This window comes from Chiloscyllium plagiosum, chromosome 3 (genome assembly GCF_004010195.1).
Source record: "Chiloscyllium plagiosum isolate BGI_BamShark_2017 chromosome 3, ASM401019v2, whole genome shotgun sequence".
In the NCBI taxonomy this organism is placed as follows: domain Eukaryota; kingdom Metazoa; phylum Chordata; class Chondrichthyes; order Orectolobiformes; family Hemiscylliidae; genus Chiloscyllium; species Chiloscyllium plagiosum.
Genome location: NC_057712.1, coordinates 33,043,709 through 33,062,596, shown reverse-complemented (window position 1 = coordinate 33,062,596; position 18,888 = coordinate 33,043,709). Strand labels below are relative to the sequence as shown.

General features: G+C 41.7%; 1 protein-coding gene across 3 annotated transcripts in view; it reads right to left on the bottom strand.

Annotated features, from left to right (window-relative positions):
- hmgcll1 (3-hydroxymethyl-3-methylglutaryl-CoA lyase-like 1) overlaps positions 1–18,888 on the bottom strand; it is a 100,393-nt gene that overhangs the window by 33,043 nt on the left and 48,462 nt on the right. For all 3 annotated transcript variants that reach the window (XM_043679339.1, XM_043679346.1, XM_043679331.1), the window contains exon 7: positions 17,693–17,881. In XM_043679339.1, coding sequence (XP_043535274.1) covers positions 17,693–17,881 — 189 coding nt within the window. The remainder of the gene's footprint in view (positions 1–17,692; positions 17,882–18,888) is intronic.

The window sequence follows — 18,888 nt, the reverse complement described above, 5'->3', positions numbered from 1 at the left end:
TCATGTCTGTTGATACACTTTAGTTGTAGGTGTCTTTCAGAACCCATAGAGGGCATGCTCACACTATGCACAATGATCTGCAGGTCAGCGTTCGGGAAGCAGCCTTTCCAGTTTGCCTTGCTCACTTCATCAGTCGAGGAATTCACTCTGTGGCACAGTTGAATTGACACATTTGTGCCTAACTGCATAGTTACAGGTGAAGTTGCGACACTTCGGACTGAATATTGATGACCTCTGCCATTGCGCCATACAATAACTGATCCTACTTTGACAGAAGCCACTATCACTTCACTTCAGCTGAAAAAAATCAACTCCTAACTAATAATTAGTGATATTTTATGTATTGATATATACAAACTTCAAACACCAAAGGTATTTTTAGTAAACTTCTCTCTTTTTATTTTCATGCAGCAGCAGACCTCTCATAGCAATTAAAGAAACTCACTGTCTTGCAACAGATCTTTAATTTTTTTTGTAACATTATACTAAATTATGTATAGTGTAATGATTAGAAAAGGCTTGTAATAAGATACAGGTCTAATCAAAAGGATGCTCTTAGATGTTCTAGTTTCCATAAGTTTGAAATAATCTCAAATACTGGGGTTTTAAGTATATTTCTTACTGCAGTTTGTGTGGCAGGTGGACGAGACTCAATACATTGTTATTCAGTGCATGATTACAGTGCAGCAGTACAATGTAGCACCCCAGATGTATATCCACCTATTTTTTTCAAGTAATACATCAAAATAACATTGTTCTTTCTACTAAAAAAGGGCTCTTTATTAATATCTGTTCTATTCCAATCATTTGCTAAATTAGAGAAGATTAACAATCAATTTTTATAAATGAACTGAACACCTTTTTCATTGTTCTGTGTTTTATAGTTTGTTTTCTTAAAATGTCATTCATAGTATCACTTAGATGGTAAATGTTGCACCTCCAACTTGTTGATTTGGCGTGGGAGAGCTGACGCTCTCCAGGCTAAATTTCCCATAGTGTCCAGGGATGTGCAGGCTAGCTGGATTAGCCACAGGAAATGCAGGGTTACAGGGATAGGGTGGGATGCTGTTTGGTGGGTCAGTGTGGACTTGATGGACTGAATGGCCTTCTTCCACATTGTAGGAATTTGATTGGTTTCAGTGACATACAAAATACAGTTATCATCTTTCCTTTAGTTTGACCCTCTGGTTTGGGCAGTTCCTTAGTATTGAATCTCAGTTCCCTCATATGTTGCAAATTACATTACCTTTTTCACCCAATTACTTTTAAATTTTCGGCAAAAATCTTGCAGTAGAGCCTGAGAGGGATGATTTTATTCTGTGCTCCAGATTTAGGGTTGTGGACTTACTTCTAGCTTCTTCCTGATTTAAAGGGTTGTGTAAATTTCTCTTCTCTGTCGGAAACACAAATTTCATACAGTTGTGCAATTCTGGATTATTGTCTAGATTAGAGTGGTGCTGGAAAAGCACAGCAGTTCAGGCAGCATCCGAGGAGCAGCAAAATTGATGTTTCGGGCAAAAGCCCTTCATGAGGAATACAGGCAGAGAGCCTGAAGGGTGGAGAGAGTATTCCTCATGAAGGGCTTTTGCCCGAAACGTCGATTTTACTGCTCCTCGGATGCTGCCTGAACTGCTGTGCTTTTCCAGCACCACTCTAATCTAGACTCTGGTTTCCAGCATCAGCAGTCATTGTTTTTTACCTAGTTGATTTTAATCCTACTGCGAATTCTCTTGCAAGGATGCCTGCCTTGAAGAAGTTTTCCTCCTCTCTCTACAAGAATCTCAGGGAGTCCCTCTCCCACTGCAACTCCAGGTCATTTCCTCTGCCCTGAAGCTCTTCAACCATGTCCTGAAACAAACTCGCTACTACAGCCACATTTGCTTTCTCAGTGCCTTCAGGCTCTCTGCCTGTATTCCTGATGAAGGGCTTTTGCCTGAAACATCGATTTTCCTACTCCTCGGATGCTTCCTGAACTGCTGTGCTTTTCCAGTACCACTCTAATCTAGACTCTGGTTTCCAGCATCTGCAGTCCTTGTTTTTACCCAATTCTGGATTATTCTCAAACTCACCATCAACTTCCAGGGTGTGGATAATTTGGTTCAACTGACTTCACAATCAGTTGCATCATTTCAGAGAACTTCTCTAGGACACCTGCACTGGCCAACCCCACTGCATTGTGGCTGAACACTTTAACTCTCCCTCCCACTTCGCCAAGGACATGCAGATCCTGGGTCTCCTCTATCACCCAACCCTAACCACCCGATGCCTAAAGGAAGAACACCTCATCTTCCACCTTGGGATCCCCCAACCACATGGGATAAATGTGGATTTCACCAGTTTCCTCATTTCCCCTCTCCCCAACTTATCCCAGTCCCATACTTCTAACTCAGCACCACCCTCTTGACCGTTTCTACCTGTCCAATTTCCTTCTCAACTAACCACTCCACCCTCCTCTCCAACCTATCACCTTCACTTGCACCTTCATCTATCTAGCGCATTCGCAGCTAGCATCCCCCCAGCCCCAACCCCCTCCCATTTATTGCTCAGCACCATTGCTCCACAAGCCTCATTCCTGATGAAGGGCTTATGCTCAAAATGTTGATTCTCCTGCTCCTTTTGTGCTTTTCCAGCATCAGACTCTTCGATTATCATTTTCCTTTGCTTTGCACAGCATTAGCGCAGTGTTTGGGCTCTTCACACCTCTCCAGCTTGATCCACATCCACTGTCAGTGAACTCACATGACTGCCCACAGTTCTTGCCCAACTTGTAGAGAGCATTCTTTTTGCTGCATTGATCATAATGCTTTTCTTTTGACTGACCGAAAGGTTAGCTATCCGGGTACCTTGACTACGCATTCTCCATGTGCTCTGGCAGTGCCTACAGTCTGAATGAGTAGCCTACTGCCATCCGTGTCCTTCGATTTATGTTTCTAGCTGTGTTTTTCAATCTCCTCATGAAATGGTCAACAGGTTCATCCAATTCCTGCCTCAGGCATTAAATTCATGTCAGTCAAATTAACCATTTGTCTTTGGCTGAGGATGTGTGTTGAATTCTTCAACCATTCTGCCTTGTGTTCTTGCTTCTATCTTGACTCAGCTCCCAGCTATTAAACAAATTCAACTCTTCTCTCCTGCCTACGAAAGGAAATAGCTGACCGTTGCCTTTTTAAAAATTCATTTACGGGATATGGGTGTCGCTGGCTGGGCTAGTATTTATTGCCCTAAATGCCCAGAGGCCAGCTAAGAGTCTGTGAGGAGTAGCATGTAGGCCAGGCCAGGTAAGGATGGCAGTTTCCTTTCCTAAGGTTGAGGAGTGAACCAGATGGGTTTTTACAACAATCGACAATGGATTCAGGAGTCACCATTAGACTTTTATTTCCAGACATTTTGTTTGCATATTGAATACAAATTCCATCATCCTGCCATGGTGGGGTTCAAACCTGGGTCCCCAAAACATTACCTGGGTTTCTGGCTTAACAGTCCAGTAATTATACCACCAAGTCATCACCTCTCCTATCTAGACAGCTCTGGTTTTCACTTTTGTTCAAACTTCTAAACTACCTTTCCAACTTCATCAGCCTCCCTTCATGAATTGTTGCCATACATTCGCTGCTGTGGTGATTTACACATGATTCATTCAATCTCTCTCTCACTGGCATTATTTTGGCGTATTTTTTCAAGCTAATACAGCATTTAATTCGTTTGTAACCTTTAAGCTATCCCAGCGAGTTTTGAGAAGATTTGTTCACTGAGCTGGAAGGTTCATTTCCAGACATTTCGTCACCCTACTAGGCAACATCTTCAGTGGGCCTCAGGTTGATAATTCCTGCTTTCTATTTATAAGTTTGGGTTTCTTTGGGTTGGTGATGTCATTTCCTGTGATTATGTCATTTCCTGTGGTGAAGTCACTTCCGGTTCCTTTTCTCAGAGGATGGTTGATGGGGTCTAACTCGATGTGTTTGTTGATAGAGTTCTGATTCGAATGCCATGCTTCTAGGAATTCTCGTGCTTGTCTTTGTTTGGCTTGTCCTAGGGCACGCTATCCCTTTAAGCTATCCCACCACTATTGGTGAAAATAAACATGGAGACGGCAGAAAAGCTTGCCAAAATCTACAGACATTTTGTAGATACAGGAGAAGTGACAGAGGAGCAGAGAGTGACAAATGTGACATCCTTGTTCAAGAAAATGGGCAAGGAACATTCATTATAATTATAGACCAGTCAGTTTAACATCGGTGTTGGATAAGGTTTTAGAAACAATAATTGTTCAGAAAAAAATCATCAACAAGCTATCAGAAAAGTTTAAGTTAATTTAATAGAGGCAGCACAAATTTATAGAAGCCAGATTAAACAGTATGACTAAAGTTTTGATGATGATTGATGAGGGGAATGCATATTGTTTATGCACAGAAAAGGCTGGTTCATTAATTCAAGGCTCCTAGAATAGGAGGATCAAGGTTGGCTTAATACCAAGCAAGGTGAGATAACTGTGTTATTTGGTTGTCATACTTTAGGGTAATAGACAATGATGTTCCTCAAATATCAATACTAGGACCACTGATTATATTGACATATATAAATGACTTGAATATTGTAAAACAAGAGTAATAGTTTAAAATTTGTCAATGAGGAGGAAACTTGGAGATGTGGCAAACAGTGAGATTGCTAATTAACTGCAACAGGACCCAGATTGATAGAATGGGCAGATAAGTATCAGATGGAATTTGATACATAGAAATCTAAGGCGACGAATCTTAGCAAAAGGGATAAAGGGAGGCAGTATAGATTTAATTGCTCCAATGGGTGTGCAGAGGCAGAAGGGCCTGAAGATTCATCTTTGATCTTTGAAGGTAGTTGGACTATTGAGAACAGTGACCACAAAGCATGACATCTTACAGTTGAAAAGTAGAAATATTAAGGCTAAAGCAGGGAAGTATTGCTGAATATTTATAAAATTCTAGCTGATCACCAAACTTTGAGAAGGTGCAGAGGAGATCTATCAGAATATGGAATTTCAGCCACAAAGTCAGCTTGAAAATGCTTGGGTTGTCTTCCCTTGTTGAAGGTTGAGGATTGATTTAATAGAGAGTTAGTATGGACACTACTGGCTGAATGGCCTCCTGCTCTATGGGTCTAACATTCCATGGGTGCCACGGCCTGATAGGAGGGCGATGTGCGAGTTCTGATCCCGCAATTGACGGCTGTGGGCCCAGCTCTGCCTTCTCCCAACCGAACTGGCCACCTCCAGGCTCACAGACCACTCATGGATGTACAGGCTGGATGTCCAGGTTTCTGGCCTGAGCAAAAAGCCCAAAGCTGCAGAGCCTCAGAGGCTCAACTGGGGGAGAGGTGCAGCTGAGTCAGACTAAAAAGGAGCCCTCAGAGATGTGCATTTTTAATTCAGAGATAATGAGACCCCTCCATGGCCCCTCTAGGGATATGGGTCAGCCTTCTCAACCCACAGGCTCCTCTGCGACCTGACCTGGGCTGGCACAGGGAGGCCGTCTCCAAGGCTAGAGAGCTGTCTGCTAGTGCCGGACTCTTCCTGGGCCTCAGGAAATCGACCCTAAACTAATCATTGATTATTTAAACTGGCTGCCATTTAGAGGAGAATGCTCCACATTCCAGTGCTGTCACTGGGAAAGTGAGGAATGGAAAGGAGAGGTGGGGGGAATGAAAGGGATAAGCACCTTGACATGATGAGCCAGAAAGAGTGAAGGAAAAGTTCTGAGCTGATGTCAGTTATGGTGGCGATAGAGGCTTTAGAATTTAGATTTAGTGTATCTGGTTTAACAAATAGGAAAATACTCCTGATTACATCTTGCCTCTATTAGTTGAGGCATTGAATATAAGAGCAAGGTGGTTACGATGGAACTGTATATAACATTAATTAGTCCACAATGAAAAGTACTGTTCTGGTTACCGCACTTAGGAAGTGACTGCATTGGAGAGGGTGCAGAAGGGATTCATCAGGATATTGCCTGGCCTGGACTGATCCAGATATGAAGAGAGACAAGACAGACTGGGATTTATTTTCCTTAAAGCAGAGAAGGCTAAGGGGTTATCAGAATGATGTGTACAAAGTTGTGTGGGTCATAGACAGGGCTGACTGGAAGAAATATATGACCTTAATGGTGGGGTCAGTAACCAAGGGTCATAGGTTCAAGGTGAGGAGCAGGAGATTTAAAGGGGTTTTCAGGGGCAAGAAAAATTACTCAGAGTCATGGCTTTCTGGAACTCTCTGAGTAAAAGGGTGGTCGGTGTGGGAATCATAGAGTTATAGAGATATACAGCACAGAAACAGACTCTACCATCCAACTCATCCATGCCAACCAGATATCCTAACTTAATCTAGTCCCATTTGCCAGCACTTGGCCCATATTCCTCTAAATTCTTCTTTTTCATATACCCATCTGGATGCCTTTTAAATGCTGTAATTGTACCAGCCTCTACCACTTCCTCTGGCAGCTTATTACATACATGCACCACCCTCTCAAGGTCCCTTTTAAACCTTTTCCCTCTCAACTTAAAGCTCTGCCCATTAGTTTTGAACTCCCACATCCCGGGGAAAAGACCTTGTCTATTTACCCTAATAATCCATTCATGATTTTACAAACCTCTATAAGGTCACCCCTCAGCCTCCAACAATCCGGAAAAAACAGCCCCAGTCTATTCAGCCTTTCCCTATAGCTCATGCTAAGATTTGTTTTTCCAAAATGTAGCACCTCAGATTTATCTAAATTAAACTCCATCTGCCACTTCTCAGCCCATTGGCCCATCTGATCAAGATCCTGGTGTACTCTGAGGTAACCTTCTTCACTGTCCACTACATCTCCAATTTTGGTGTCATCTGAAAACTTACTAACTATACCTCCTATGTTAACATTCAAATCATTTATATAGATGACGAAAAGTAAGGATCCAGCACCGATCCTTGTGGCACTCCACTGGTCACAGGCCTCTCGTCTGAAAGGCAACCCTCCACCACCCCCCTCTGTCTTCTACTTTTGAGCCAGTTCTGTATCCAAAATACATTTCTCCCTGTATTCTATGAGATTTAACCTTGCTAACTGGTCTCCCATGAGGAACCTTGTCGAACACCTTACTGAAGTCCATATAGATCACGTCCACCATTCTGCCCTCATCAATCCTCTTTGTTACTTCTTCAAAAAACTCAATCAAGTTTGTGAGACATGTTTTCCCATGCACAAAGCCATGCTGACTATTTCTAAAGTCTTCAAGACATTTCAAAACTATTTAGATGAACACCTTGAAATGCCATAGCATGAAAGGTTATGGATCAAGTGCTGGAAAGTAGGATTAATATAGATAGCAGCTAGATGATCAGTGCAAACGTGACAGACCAAAGGACCCTTTTCTGTGCTGCAAAAATGTCTCTGATGTTATGACTGTACATCAGTGCATATCCTTTAGTGTTATCTTGTTCCTTTTAATAATAGGTTTTGAGCGTCTTGTTGGACAAAGAATGCTGATAATTGCAAACACAACGTATTTATGAAATCAACAATAGTGACAATGCCAGTGTTTGTGGCAAACAGAATTATTCAATAATCTTTGTTTTCACCTGGTTATTGCTGTAGAATACCTGTGTCATCCCATTGCCAGTGGAACAGAACTCTCTCTGCCAGGGCAATAAATGATATCGATTACTGAAAAGCTTTTGTGCAATTTCCAGTTTTGCATAACACTAATTCCCCCTTGGGGGTGGGCTGCCTAGGATCTGGGAAGATGGAGACTGTTACATCATCACATCTATTAATACTGTACACAGTGAACCTTTCACATTCCCTCTTTGGGAATCTCTCTCGAATCCTGTGTCATTTATACCAGCGCACCATAAAAACGTATAATCCGCCTGGAGCTTTGGGCTGCTATTCACTCCAACCAAAAGCTTTCAGTGCTCAGTTCTCTTTCTCCTATTCTATTATTATGTGTTTCAGTTGTAAAGGCATAATGAAAGGATCCTTTTCTGACAGCCTGGCACAGGCTCATCATATAGTTCAACAGCTCACAGAGAGATAAAACAGAAGCCCTTAAGGGTCTATTTTACTCTGAACAGGAATGCAATGTGAATGACATTGAGCTGTCATGCTCACAGACACTGAATAGGTGAACCTTTGTCCAAATCTTTCACATCAACAGAATCTCCTGAAAAACATTGTTTTACTCTCAGGGTAGAAAAGTTGTGAACGACACACAAAGCTTCACAAATAAAATGGCAATTTAAGCCACAAGTTCGTTTCAAGGTCTATTCTTTTAAAAAGGCAATTTTTCCTACTTCTGACTACAGACTTTCAAATACCTATTTATGAGAGTTTATTTTTAAAATGGAACAAAACAGGTGTTGTCCAAAAATAATAATCTTTTTCCCAATTTGCAACTAATAATGTTCCAATGAAAAAAAATTAACTTTACATATCAGAGACTAAGAAGTTTATTTTACCAAGTAACACCTTTCTGAAGTTGCACCAATTGAATTAATTTAAAATTTCACATTTTTCCTGGAATCAAGAATAATAGTGACTTTGAGGTTATAGAATTATCACAAAAGCCCACCCAGTTCAGTAATGCTCTTGAGGGAAGGAAATCTGCTATCCTTACTCAGTCTGGTCAGCATGTGACTCTACACCCACAGCAATGTGGTTGATTCTTAACCACCTTTTGAAATGGATGAGCCAGCCACAGTTGCATCAGAACTGTACATAAACATGAGAATCAAGCCAAACAGACCACCCAGGATCTACCCAATCACCAGACAGTGGCACACCCAGCCCTGTGAACTCAGCAAAATCCTCCTTACTGACATCTGGGGACTGCTATCAAGTTTCAGAGAGAGAGATCTCAAAATCTAGAATCGTATTATCCCTACATTGCAGAAAGAGGCCATGCAGCCAATCGCGTTCACACTGACCTTGTGAAGACAATCTCATCCAGACCCAGTCCCCTGATCTTATCCTTGTAACCCCACATTTACCATGGCTAACCCACCTAATCTGCATGTCCCTGGACTCTTGGTCCAGGACTACGTGTTGAGGGACGCGCTGAAGCTTGGGGCAGTTGCTGCCAAGGCGCGGTGGGGAAAGACCACTGTGTAAAGTCTGCCTGCCTAATGAAGAACAGGGGGCTCACGCAGTCATTTGGGCTCTGCTGATGCCTCAGCTAATTATATGGGCGTATGATCAAAAAATGTACAGACCTGTATAAAAATGATAAGTTTTGATCTCTGTATGTACATGTTTACATATGTATAGCATGACCAACTGTACAGACCATCAAATTATTTTATGAATAAATATATTTTTGAAATAAACAAAAGTTCTGAGGTGTGCCGGACTCTCAGCCGCACCGCACGCTGCCATCGAAGTGGCTGTGGGGGGGACGAGACTGTCACACACCTCCTTCTGGAATGTGCTTATGCAGAGGAAGTCTGGAGAGGAATGCGGTGGTGTTTGTCGAGGTTCGTCCCTCGACATCAACTGTGCCTGGATGATCAACAACTCGGTGAAGGACGCTCTCTGGGCGGTTTGAAACCTGTTGATCTTCCAGCTGAAGGAGTTGACCCTGACTGAGTGTTGCGGACTGGCACATTCCAAGGTCCAGGACTACGTGTTGATGGACGTGCTGAAGCTTGGGGCAGCTGCCGCCAAGGCGCGGTGGGGAAAGACCACTGTGTAACGTCTGTCTGCCTAAGAAGAACAGGGGGCCCATGCAGTCATTTGGGCTCCGCTGATGCCTCAGCTAAATATATGGATAGATGATTGATAAAACGTACAGATCTGTATATACAAATGATAAATTCTGATCTCTGTGTGCAAATGTTTACGTATGTATGGCATGACAAACTGTACAGACCATCAAGTTATTTTATGAATAAAGTATTATTTTGAAATAAAAAAAAAAGTCCCTGGACTCTACAGGACAATGGCTAACCCATCTAGCCTACACATCCCTGGACACTATGGGCAATTCAGCACGACCAATTCACCTAACCTGTACATCTGTCAACTGTGGGAGAAAACTAAAGCATCCAGAGGAAACCCAGGCAGACACAAGAAGAATGTTAAACTCTTCACAGATAGTCAGCTGAGGCTAAAATTGAACTCTTGTCCCTAGCACTGTGAGGCAGCAGTGTTAACCACTGTGCCACCATTCCACCTTAGTCAAATGACAGTGACGTAAGTCAGACTCATGCCTTCCAAACTTACAACTCATGTCGCTGACTTTATTGCCATCTCCATTCCCAGATATGTTTTGCCCTGCTAATAGAGGTGGCGGTACAGTGATATACTGTAACAAGAGAGTAGTCCTGAGCACTGACCCTGGAGCCGATGGAAGATTTATACTTTACTGCTCCAGTACAGTTACAAGATTGATGTCTACTGGACAAAGTTGAAAATGGACAGGATGTGGAGGTGCCAGTGTTGGATTGAGGTGAACAAAGTCAGAAGTCACACATCACCACGTTATAGTCCAACAGGTCTATTTTAAATCACAAGTTTTCGCAATATTAGGTAAAGTGGAGGGAAGTGCACAGCTACAGAATTTGTAGGCAGAGAGATCACTGTAAGGTAATTCTGGATAATCAAAACTGTCAAAAACTGCCAAAAGATAGTACAAATGGTGTGAGTGGAGTGTTGGCAGTCTGAATAACTGGATCATCAAAAGTGTCAAACACTGTGAGTAAAGTGTCAACAGCTGAATAGTAAGTGAAAGGATGACCTATGATCTGATTAATTAAGGCAGAGATAATTACAAAACATCAAAAATAAGATAGTGCTAGAGACAAACCAAATAGCTGGAACAACATGACAGTTATAAGAGTCAACAGGATTTACACATATTTAGAAAGGCAAGGACTGATTAGGGATAGTCAACATGGCTTTGTGCGTGGGAAATTATGTCTCACAAACTTGAATGAGTTTTTGAAGAAGTAACAAAGAGGATTGATGAGGGCAGATCAGTGGACGTGTTTTTTATATGGACTTCAGTAAGGCGTTTGACAAGGTTCCCCATGGGAGATTGGTTAGCAAGGTTAGATCGCATGGAATACAAGAAGAAATAGCCATTTGGATACAGAACTGGCTCAAAGGTAGAAGACAGAGGGTGATGGTGGAGGGTTGTTTTTCAGACTGGAGGCCCTTGACCAGTGGAGTGCCACAAGGATCAGTGCTGGGTCCACTGCATTTTGTCATTTATATAAATTATTTGGATATGAACATAGGAGATATAGTTAGTAAGTTTGCAGACAACACCAAAATTGGAGGTGTAGTGAACAGGGAAGAAGGTTACCTCAGCTTACAACGGGATCTTGATTAAATGGGCCAATGGGTTAAGGAGTGGCATATGGAGTTTAATTTAGATACATGTGTGGTGTTGTATTTTGGGAAAGCATATCTTAGCAGGACTTATATACTTAATATTAAGGTCCTATGGATTATTGCTGAACAAAGAGACCTTGGAGTGCAGGTTCATAGCTCCTTGAAAGTAGAGTCACAGGTAAATAGGATAGTGAAGATGCCATTTGATATGCTTTCCTTTCTTGGTCAGAGTACTGAGTATAGGCATTGGGAGGTCATGTTACGATTGTATAGGACATTGGTTAGGCCACTTTTGGAATATTGTGTGCAATTCTATTCTTCCTCCTATCGGAACAATGTTGTGAAACTTGAAAGGGTTCAGAAAAGATTTCCAAGGCTGTTGCCAGGGTTGGAAGGTTGAGCCAAAGGGAGAGGTTGAATAGGTTGGGGCTGTTTTCCCTGAAGTGTTGGAGGCTGGGGATGATGACCTTATAGAAGTTTATAAATTCATAAGTGGCATGGATAGGATAAATAGACAAGGCCTTTTCCCTGGGGTGGGGGAGTCCAGAACAAGGGGGGCATTGGTTTCGGGTGAGAGGGGAAAGATATTAAAGAGACCTAGGGGGCAAGCTTTTCACACAGAGGGTATTGCATGTATGGATTGAGCTACCAGAGGAAGTGGTGGAGGCTGGTACAATTGTAACATTTAAAAGGCATCTGGATGGGTATATGAATATGAAGGGTTTGAGGGATGTGGACCGTGCTGGCAAGTGTGACTAGATTAGGTTGGGATATCTGGTTGGCACGGACAAGTTGGACGGAAGGGTCTGTTTCCATGCTGTACATCTCTATGACTCTATGTGACAGGGATCTAACTAAAGTAACAAGTAACTGCACAAACTAATAAAGATACAGAGATCACAACAAGTTATCAAAGTAATGGTGCCCAACCTGAAGGGTAAGGAAGATTTTACAAACACAGAACAGTATAGTGGGGTTACATGCAGCATGACATGAACTCAAGTTGTTTGAGGCCATCTTCATGGGTACGGAACTTGGCTATCAGTTTCTGCTCAGCGATTTTGCATTGGTGTGTATCTCGAGGATGCTCAAAAATGGACAAAGTAGGTCCTGTCCACAAAAGACAGAAGAAATCCCATGAGGTTCCAATAATGAGAAAGGTGACAGAGGGTCTTGTAAACAGTGCCTTCAAGCAACATTTATTCACTTGCTAAGTTTGGGTTCTGTTAGAATTACCCAACGCTAGATCTCACAACAATTTTGGCACAGAAAGGACAAAACAGGAGAAACGATGCAAGTGCTACTGCCCTTGTCAACAAGGCAGCATTTGACAGAATTGGTACCAAGTAATTCTAGTAGATTGAAATCAGGGGTAAACAGTAGGATCACTGCACTGGCTGCAGCCATGCCTAGCACAAAGGAAGACTGTTAGATGGTCATGTTTGATGGAAGCTAGTCATCTCAATCCCAGGATACCACTGACCAAAATGAAGCCTGCTCTGCCCATGTGTCTGAGGCCCAACCACCTTCAGCTAATTTAGCAATGACCTTCCCAACAACATATAGTCAGAAGTAGGGATGTTCATCGATGGTATTTCAATTCTTAGTGTCTCCAATAATGAAGCCACCATTGACTATGCACAAGCAAGGCCTGGATAAAATTATCACTTGGACAGATACGCATCACAAATGCATCTTGTCATTTAAGTGCCAGGTATTGAATATCTCCATTTGACATTAATAAATTACCATTGCCAATCCTCTTCTTTCCACACTCTGGAGATCACCATTGACCAGAAACCTAATTTTAACTACATTAATACTGTGGCTGCAATAGCAGGATAGAGGTTAGATATCTTGTAGTGAGTAATTTACCTGACTCCTTGTCTGCCATCTAGACACAAGTCAGGACTGAGATGGAACACTCCCTGTGTGCCTGGATAAGTGCAGTTCCAACATTCAAGAAACTCAAGATTGCCTAGGACAAAGAGCTACTTAATTGTGACTCCCTTACCATCTTAAACATTCACTCCTTCCATCACCAGTACACATTGGCAGTCATGTGTAACATCTACAATTCACAATGCAGCAATTTCCCGAGCATCTTTTAACAGCATCTTCCAAATCTGACATCTCAACCATATGGAAGGATAAGAGTTGCAGTTACTTGGAAATACCACCACATGCAAGTTGTCCTCCAAACCACAGACCATTCTGACATTAAAATGTGTGGTAATTCTTCATCATAGTTGCATCAAACCCCCTCCCGAACAGCAGTGTGGGTGCGCTCAAACTACATGGAGTGCACTGGAGGATGAAAGCAGCTCACCACTACTTCCACAAGAACAATGAGATCAAGAAAGTAAGTGCTGACCCAGCCAGATACAGACATAAACCATGAATGAATTCTTAAAAAAATCAAGAAACCTTTTGCTATTTTAACACAAAAGCCTCTCAACAGTACATTTTTGTCCATTCATGCAAATGTTACTGCAAACAGCACCAATGCTGCACTGAGCAAACAGATCTGTGTTTTTTTAAAGATAGCACGCTTCCCTGCCCTTCTTGCTATTACATGATACAGTCGAATGACTGCTGAAAGCCCTGCTCTTACTGAATCTTAGTCATCGAGTCATAGAGACATACAGCGCAGTAACATACCCTTCCATCTAACTCATCCATGCTGACCACTTATCCTACCTAATCTAGTCCCATTGTCCAGCATTTGGCCCAGATGCCTCTAAAACCTTCCTATTCATACACCCCTTCCAGATGCCTTTTACATGTTGTAATTGTACCAGCCTCCACCACTTCCTCCAGCAGTTCATTCCATACATGCATGACCCTCTGTGTGAAAAGGTTGCCCCTCAGGTCCCTTTTAAAACTTTCCCCTCTCATCTTAAATCGATGCCATTTAGTTCTGGACACCCCCACTCTGGGAAAGGACCTTGTCTATTTACCCTATCCAAGCCCCTCATGCTGTCATAAACCTCTATAAGGTCACTCCTCAGCCTCTGATGCTCCAGAGAAAATACTAATCAACATGCTTGGAAATATTTTCAGAACCCTTTCAAGTTTCACAACATCTTTTTGATAGGAGGAAGAATAGAATTGCACACAATATTCTAAAAGTGCCTAACCAATGTCCTATACAACTGCAACATGACCTCCCAACTCCTGTACACAATGCTCTGACCAATAAAGGAAAGCATACCAAACACCTTCTTCACTATCCTATCTACCTGTAACATCACTTTCAAGGATCTATGAACCTGCACTCCAAGGTCTCTTTATTCAGCAACACTCCCCAGGGCCCTAACTATTAAGTATATTACTCCTGCCCTGGTTTGCCTTTCCAAAATGCAGCATGTCACATTTATCTAAATTAAACTCCGTCTGCAACTCCTTGGCTCATTGATCCTTATGATCAAGATCCTGTTGTGCTCTGATACATCTAATAGCTACATTATTCTACACTCAATAATTCTGCATGCACATGGGAAATCCATCATTGAAACAACTGTACTGCACTTTTTGTCTTAACACCAATCATTTTATTTATTGTGTCTCAATGTGTCTGAACATTGATTAGGTACACAGTTAACTTGGAATTGTTATCAGCTGCATGTAGACCTGGAATCCAAATATTTGTTTGACAGGTGGTGAACTATTGGCCCACCATGGAATTTTACACAGTGGTAATTTAAGGAATGAATAAACAATCAGTGGCATTGAATTGTTATGAAATATGTAATATTCTAATGGCTTGATACCTGTACTAGTACATCTCCTGCGGTTTGGCTTGTGGTGAGTCAGAGAACATACTCACTCCTAACAATAGGAATATTTATGCTTCCAGAATTACTTCTCGAGGCTCAGTGACAGTAAAATGCAACCACACATGTCACCTGGTTTTAAGCAAGATTTCAAAATTACCAATAAAATAAACAAGAAGAGCACTGCCCAGACTGTAAATGCTCAATATTTTATCCAAACATAGGTATTGAACTTCTTGCTGATATATTTTCCATTGTCCTAGCATGTCGAGTGTATTTTCAGATTTTGAGACTAAGGGGAGTTGAGAACCTAATGGTACCATTGTTTGACTATTAATCCAGAAAATCAAGTAATGTTCTGGGGTCCTCGTTCAAATCTCACCATGGCAGACGGTGGAATTTTGAATCAATAAAAATCTGGAATAACGAGTCTAATGATACTCATTGCCAATTGTTAGGAAAACCCATCTGGTTTAGTAATGCGCTTTAGGAAACATAGCTTCTTATGTGTGGCTCCAGACCCACTGCAAAGTGATCAACTCTTCTGGGCAGTTAGGAATGGACAATAAATTCTGGCCTAGCCAACATCACCCACTTCCTGTGAATGAATAACAGCAAGATTATCTATTAGAGTAATTTCTCAATGTACTGTTGGCTTTGACAACAGAAATTGAATGCATCATTCAAGTCTGTGTTAGTCAGCCAGGCAGGAGGCCTGTGTCAACCTTCTGTGCCACCCTGCACTTGTACCATCTCGAATGTCCATGTGGCGTGAATATCAGAATTGGTGCTTTCTGAGTCAAGTACAGGCTCATTCAGTTCCTCTTTCACCACTGGCTGAGGGGCATTGTCATTTTCAGCAGCTGAAATATAAGAAACAAACCAGAGTCAGCCTCTGGATTGAATGGAAGAAGAGAGTGAAGGGGGTATTGAAAGGACCTACGGCTTTTTGTTCAGACTGTAAGACATGAGGAAGAAATCAGAAATGAGAAAGAGGATTGTGTATAAAGAAACCCTGCGTGATGTTTTCTTCAGTATCGGCTGTGACCACAACTTCCAATCTGGCCCTCACCATGATGGTCAGGGTGCTCTCTTCAAGAGGAACAGGCTGTCCAGACAAACTGTTCCTCTACTGTGACAGCCTGTCGTATAATGTCATTTGGCCCTTCAAGCCTGTTCCACCATTCAATACGAGCGTAACTGATCATCCACTGAGTTTTGTGAGGTGCTTGAAGAATATATATGGTGGATTAGCTGCCATTGCATCTATGTGAGATGTGAGTTGCGAGTTAAGTGCCTGAGCATGAGAAGTTGATTAAGTGAAATCTATTGCAGTAATTGCAGGCCAGTGCAGGTTAGTGAGGAAGGAGAGTGCTGTCGTATGAAGTGAGATTGTGAGTGGTGCCAATGTGAACAGAAAGTATGACCTACACCTCCACATCTCCGGCTTGATCACGAAGTATTTTCTAGCATTGCAGCTATGGTTCCAGGGCTATTGTCCTGGAATGAACACCCTCAGACATCTCCTTTCACCTCCTTCTGAAGAGTTGCCGGGGTGGGTATCTTTCTTCCTGGAGTAAATAAAAGGCTCGGTTCTTCTTCATTTCCCATGCTGAGGCCTCCACAGCAACACTGGCAAATTCTGGCCCAAACTCAACCTCAGCCATTTCTCCCGTAACAGTTTATAAGCTGTTGGCTGCCATCAAGTACCATCGTGGATACTACTGACACTCCTGACATGTAGGCAGCTAATGAATAGTACTACCTGCATAAACTAACTATTTGATCAGAAGGAAACTTTGGATATTTTATGCTGCCTGCAATGGTGCGATCTGATGTGGCGCAATCCAAATGTGACTGCAATCAGATTTCGGAGCCGATGAATCATATTCCACTTGTTCAAGTTGCTGGGAGGGCTACTGGTACTTTCAGAAATGAATTTCAAAACCATGACAGCTCATAAGCGAATGTTGAGCAGAGTGCATAGCAAGATCCCATTCTAAACAATATAAAAGGGCACAAGGTGCCAATGCAATGCATATAACAGAACTGGCCTCTCCAGGGAATGTGGCACATCACCTTAGATAGAGTTTGAAAGGAGACCAGAGGTACATGAACAGTATAATCAACCTGGTGAAAGATATATGCCTATTTTGCCATCCTCCCACGGGACAAAAGCTCAACACAATTGCTGGATTAAATTAAAGGCCAATTAGCTATAGAAGCCTCCATGAAGTACAGTAACATTGAAATATACCTCCTTAAAAACAAGCATTCAGGAGACATAAAAATAGAACCACTGATGAGTGAAAGAATACAAGATAATGACAGGATACAACAGCATTGTAAAATCTCTGAAGTGTTTTAAAAATTATTTAAATATACACATCACATAATTTAAACTATATTTACTTCACACTCTGATGAGAACAATTTATCATAAAGGAGTGTGAGCATCAACAGCAGTGACTACTCAATTTGTTTCTCCTCACACACTAGCAGTTCCTGACATGATTGCAATCCTTGCTTTAATCCTTATGGCTGTCTGAGTAAGTTCCAAAATAAAACTGGGTTTACCTGTAATGCTACAAAGACATTAGCCACAGCTTGGCCATATGTGTCATGGCAATGAATGGCAAGGGCACTTTTAGGGATTTCTTTCATCACTGCTTCCAGCATTTTCTTCACATTTCCCGGAGTTCCGACACCAGTTGTGTCACCCAGTGATATCTCATAGCAGCCCAGACTGTACATTCTTTTAGCCACCTAGGGGGGAAATAAAACTGCAATTAATATACTTCTCAGCTCAACGCATTGAAAAGAAATTTCTGAGTTCAAGGAAATTGTTCGTAATCCCACTCTGTTTTAAAAAAGGAAAAACCTAAAAAAAAATGACAGCTTAATAAATAATTGAAATTTCCTTGAAAAGTGTGTTGATAGATTTCTTTTCCCACACAATCTAGCTTGGTAACAAATATTCAGGACATGTTGAGAAAATGGGGATCACTCACAACTGAAGAGACATATGAATTAAATTACTATTTATTTCTTGAGACAAGGTTCCACAGTTGCAAATATTGATAAGACACATATATGCATTTCGATCTATAACTTCTCCAAAATGGAAAGGAGGGTCTTTCAGAATATAGAGGAGATGTAAGAGGGTGTCACTGGGTTCAAACATGGGAACACAGTCCCTTCACTATATTCATTAGTTGGAAATCTGCTGATGGCATGATAACAAATTACAAAAGTGGAAAACAAGATTGCGTGTGTATAGCAATATCACAACTTCCATAGTCACAAGGCAACAAAGCACTTTTGAAGTGCTCACTGGTGAACTACGGGGATGCACCACAAGGTTTCACATTCAGCAAGTGAGATTATCCATTTTCAGTAATGTAGGCTGTAGGATAAATACTGTCTCTGAGACCTTGAGAATTCTCCTGTACTTTCTGCACTTTGACGTGAGGTTTCCCATTGGTTTCCAAGTCACAACTAAACACTGATATGGAAATGTGGTACTGTCTAACATTCTTCACACATTGTCTGAGACGACAGATAGCATCTCAGTTTAAGGTTACCAATAACAGGCAAACCTTCAAGAGGCTTGAGTGCTATCACTCAAGCGAGATTCAAAGAGACTCGTGATTGAAAATACAATTAAACATTACCAGTGGGTCCACTCTAAATCCATTTGAATGGATTTCACCAACACTACGAAGCAATACAAAGCACAAAACATACTGACTAGCTCGGTAATAGTAGTAAAA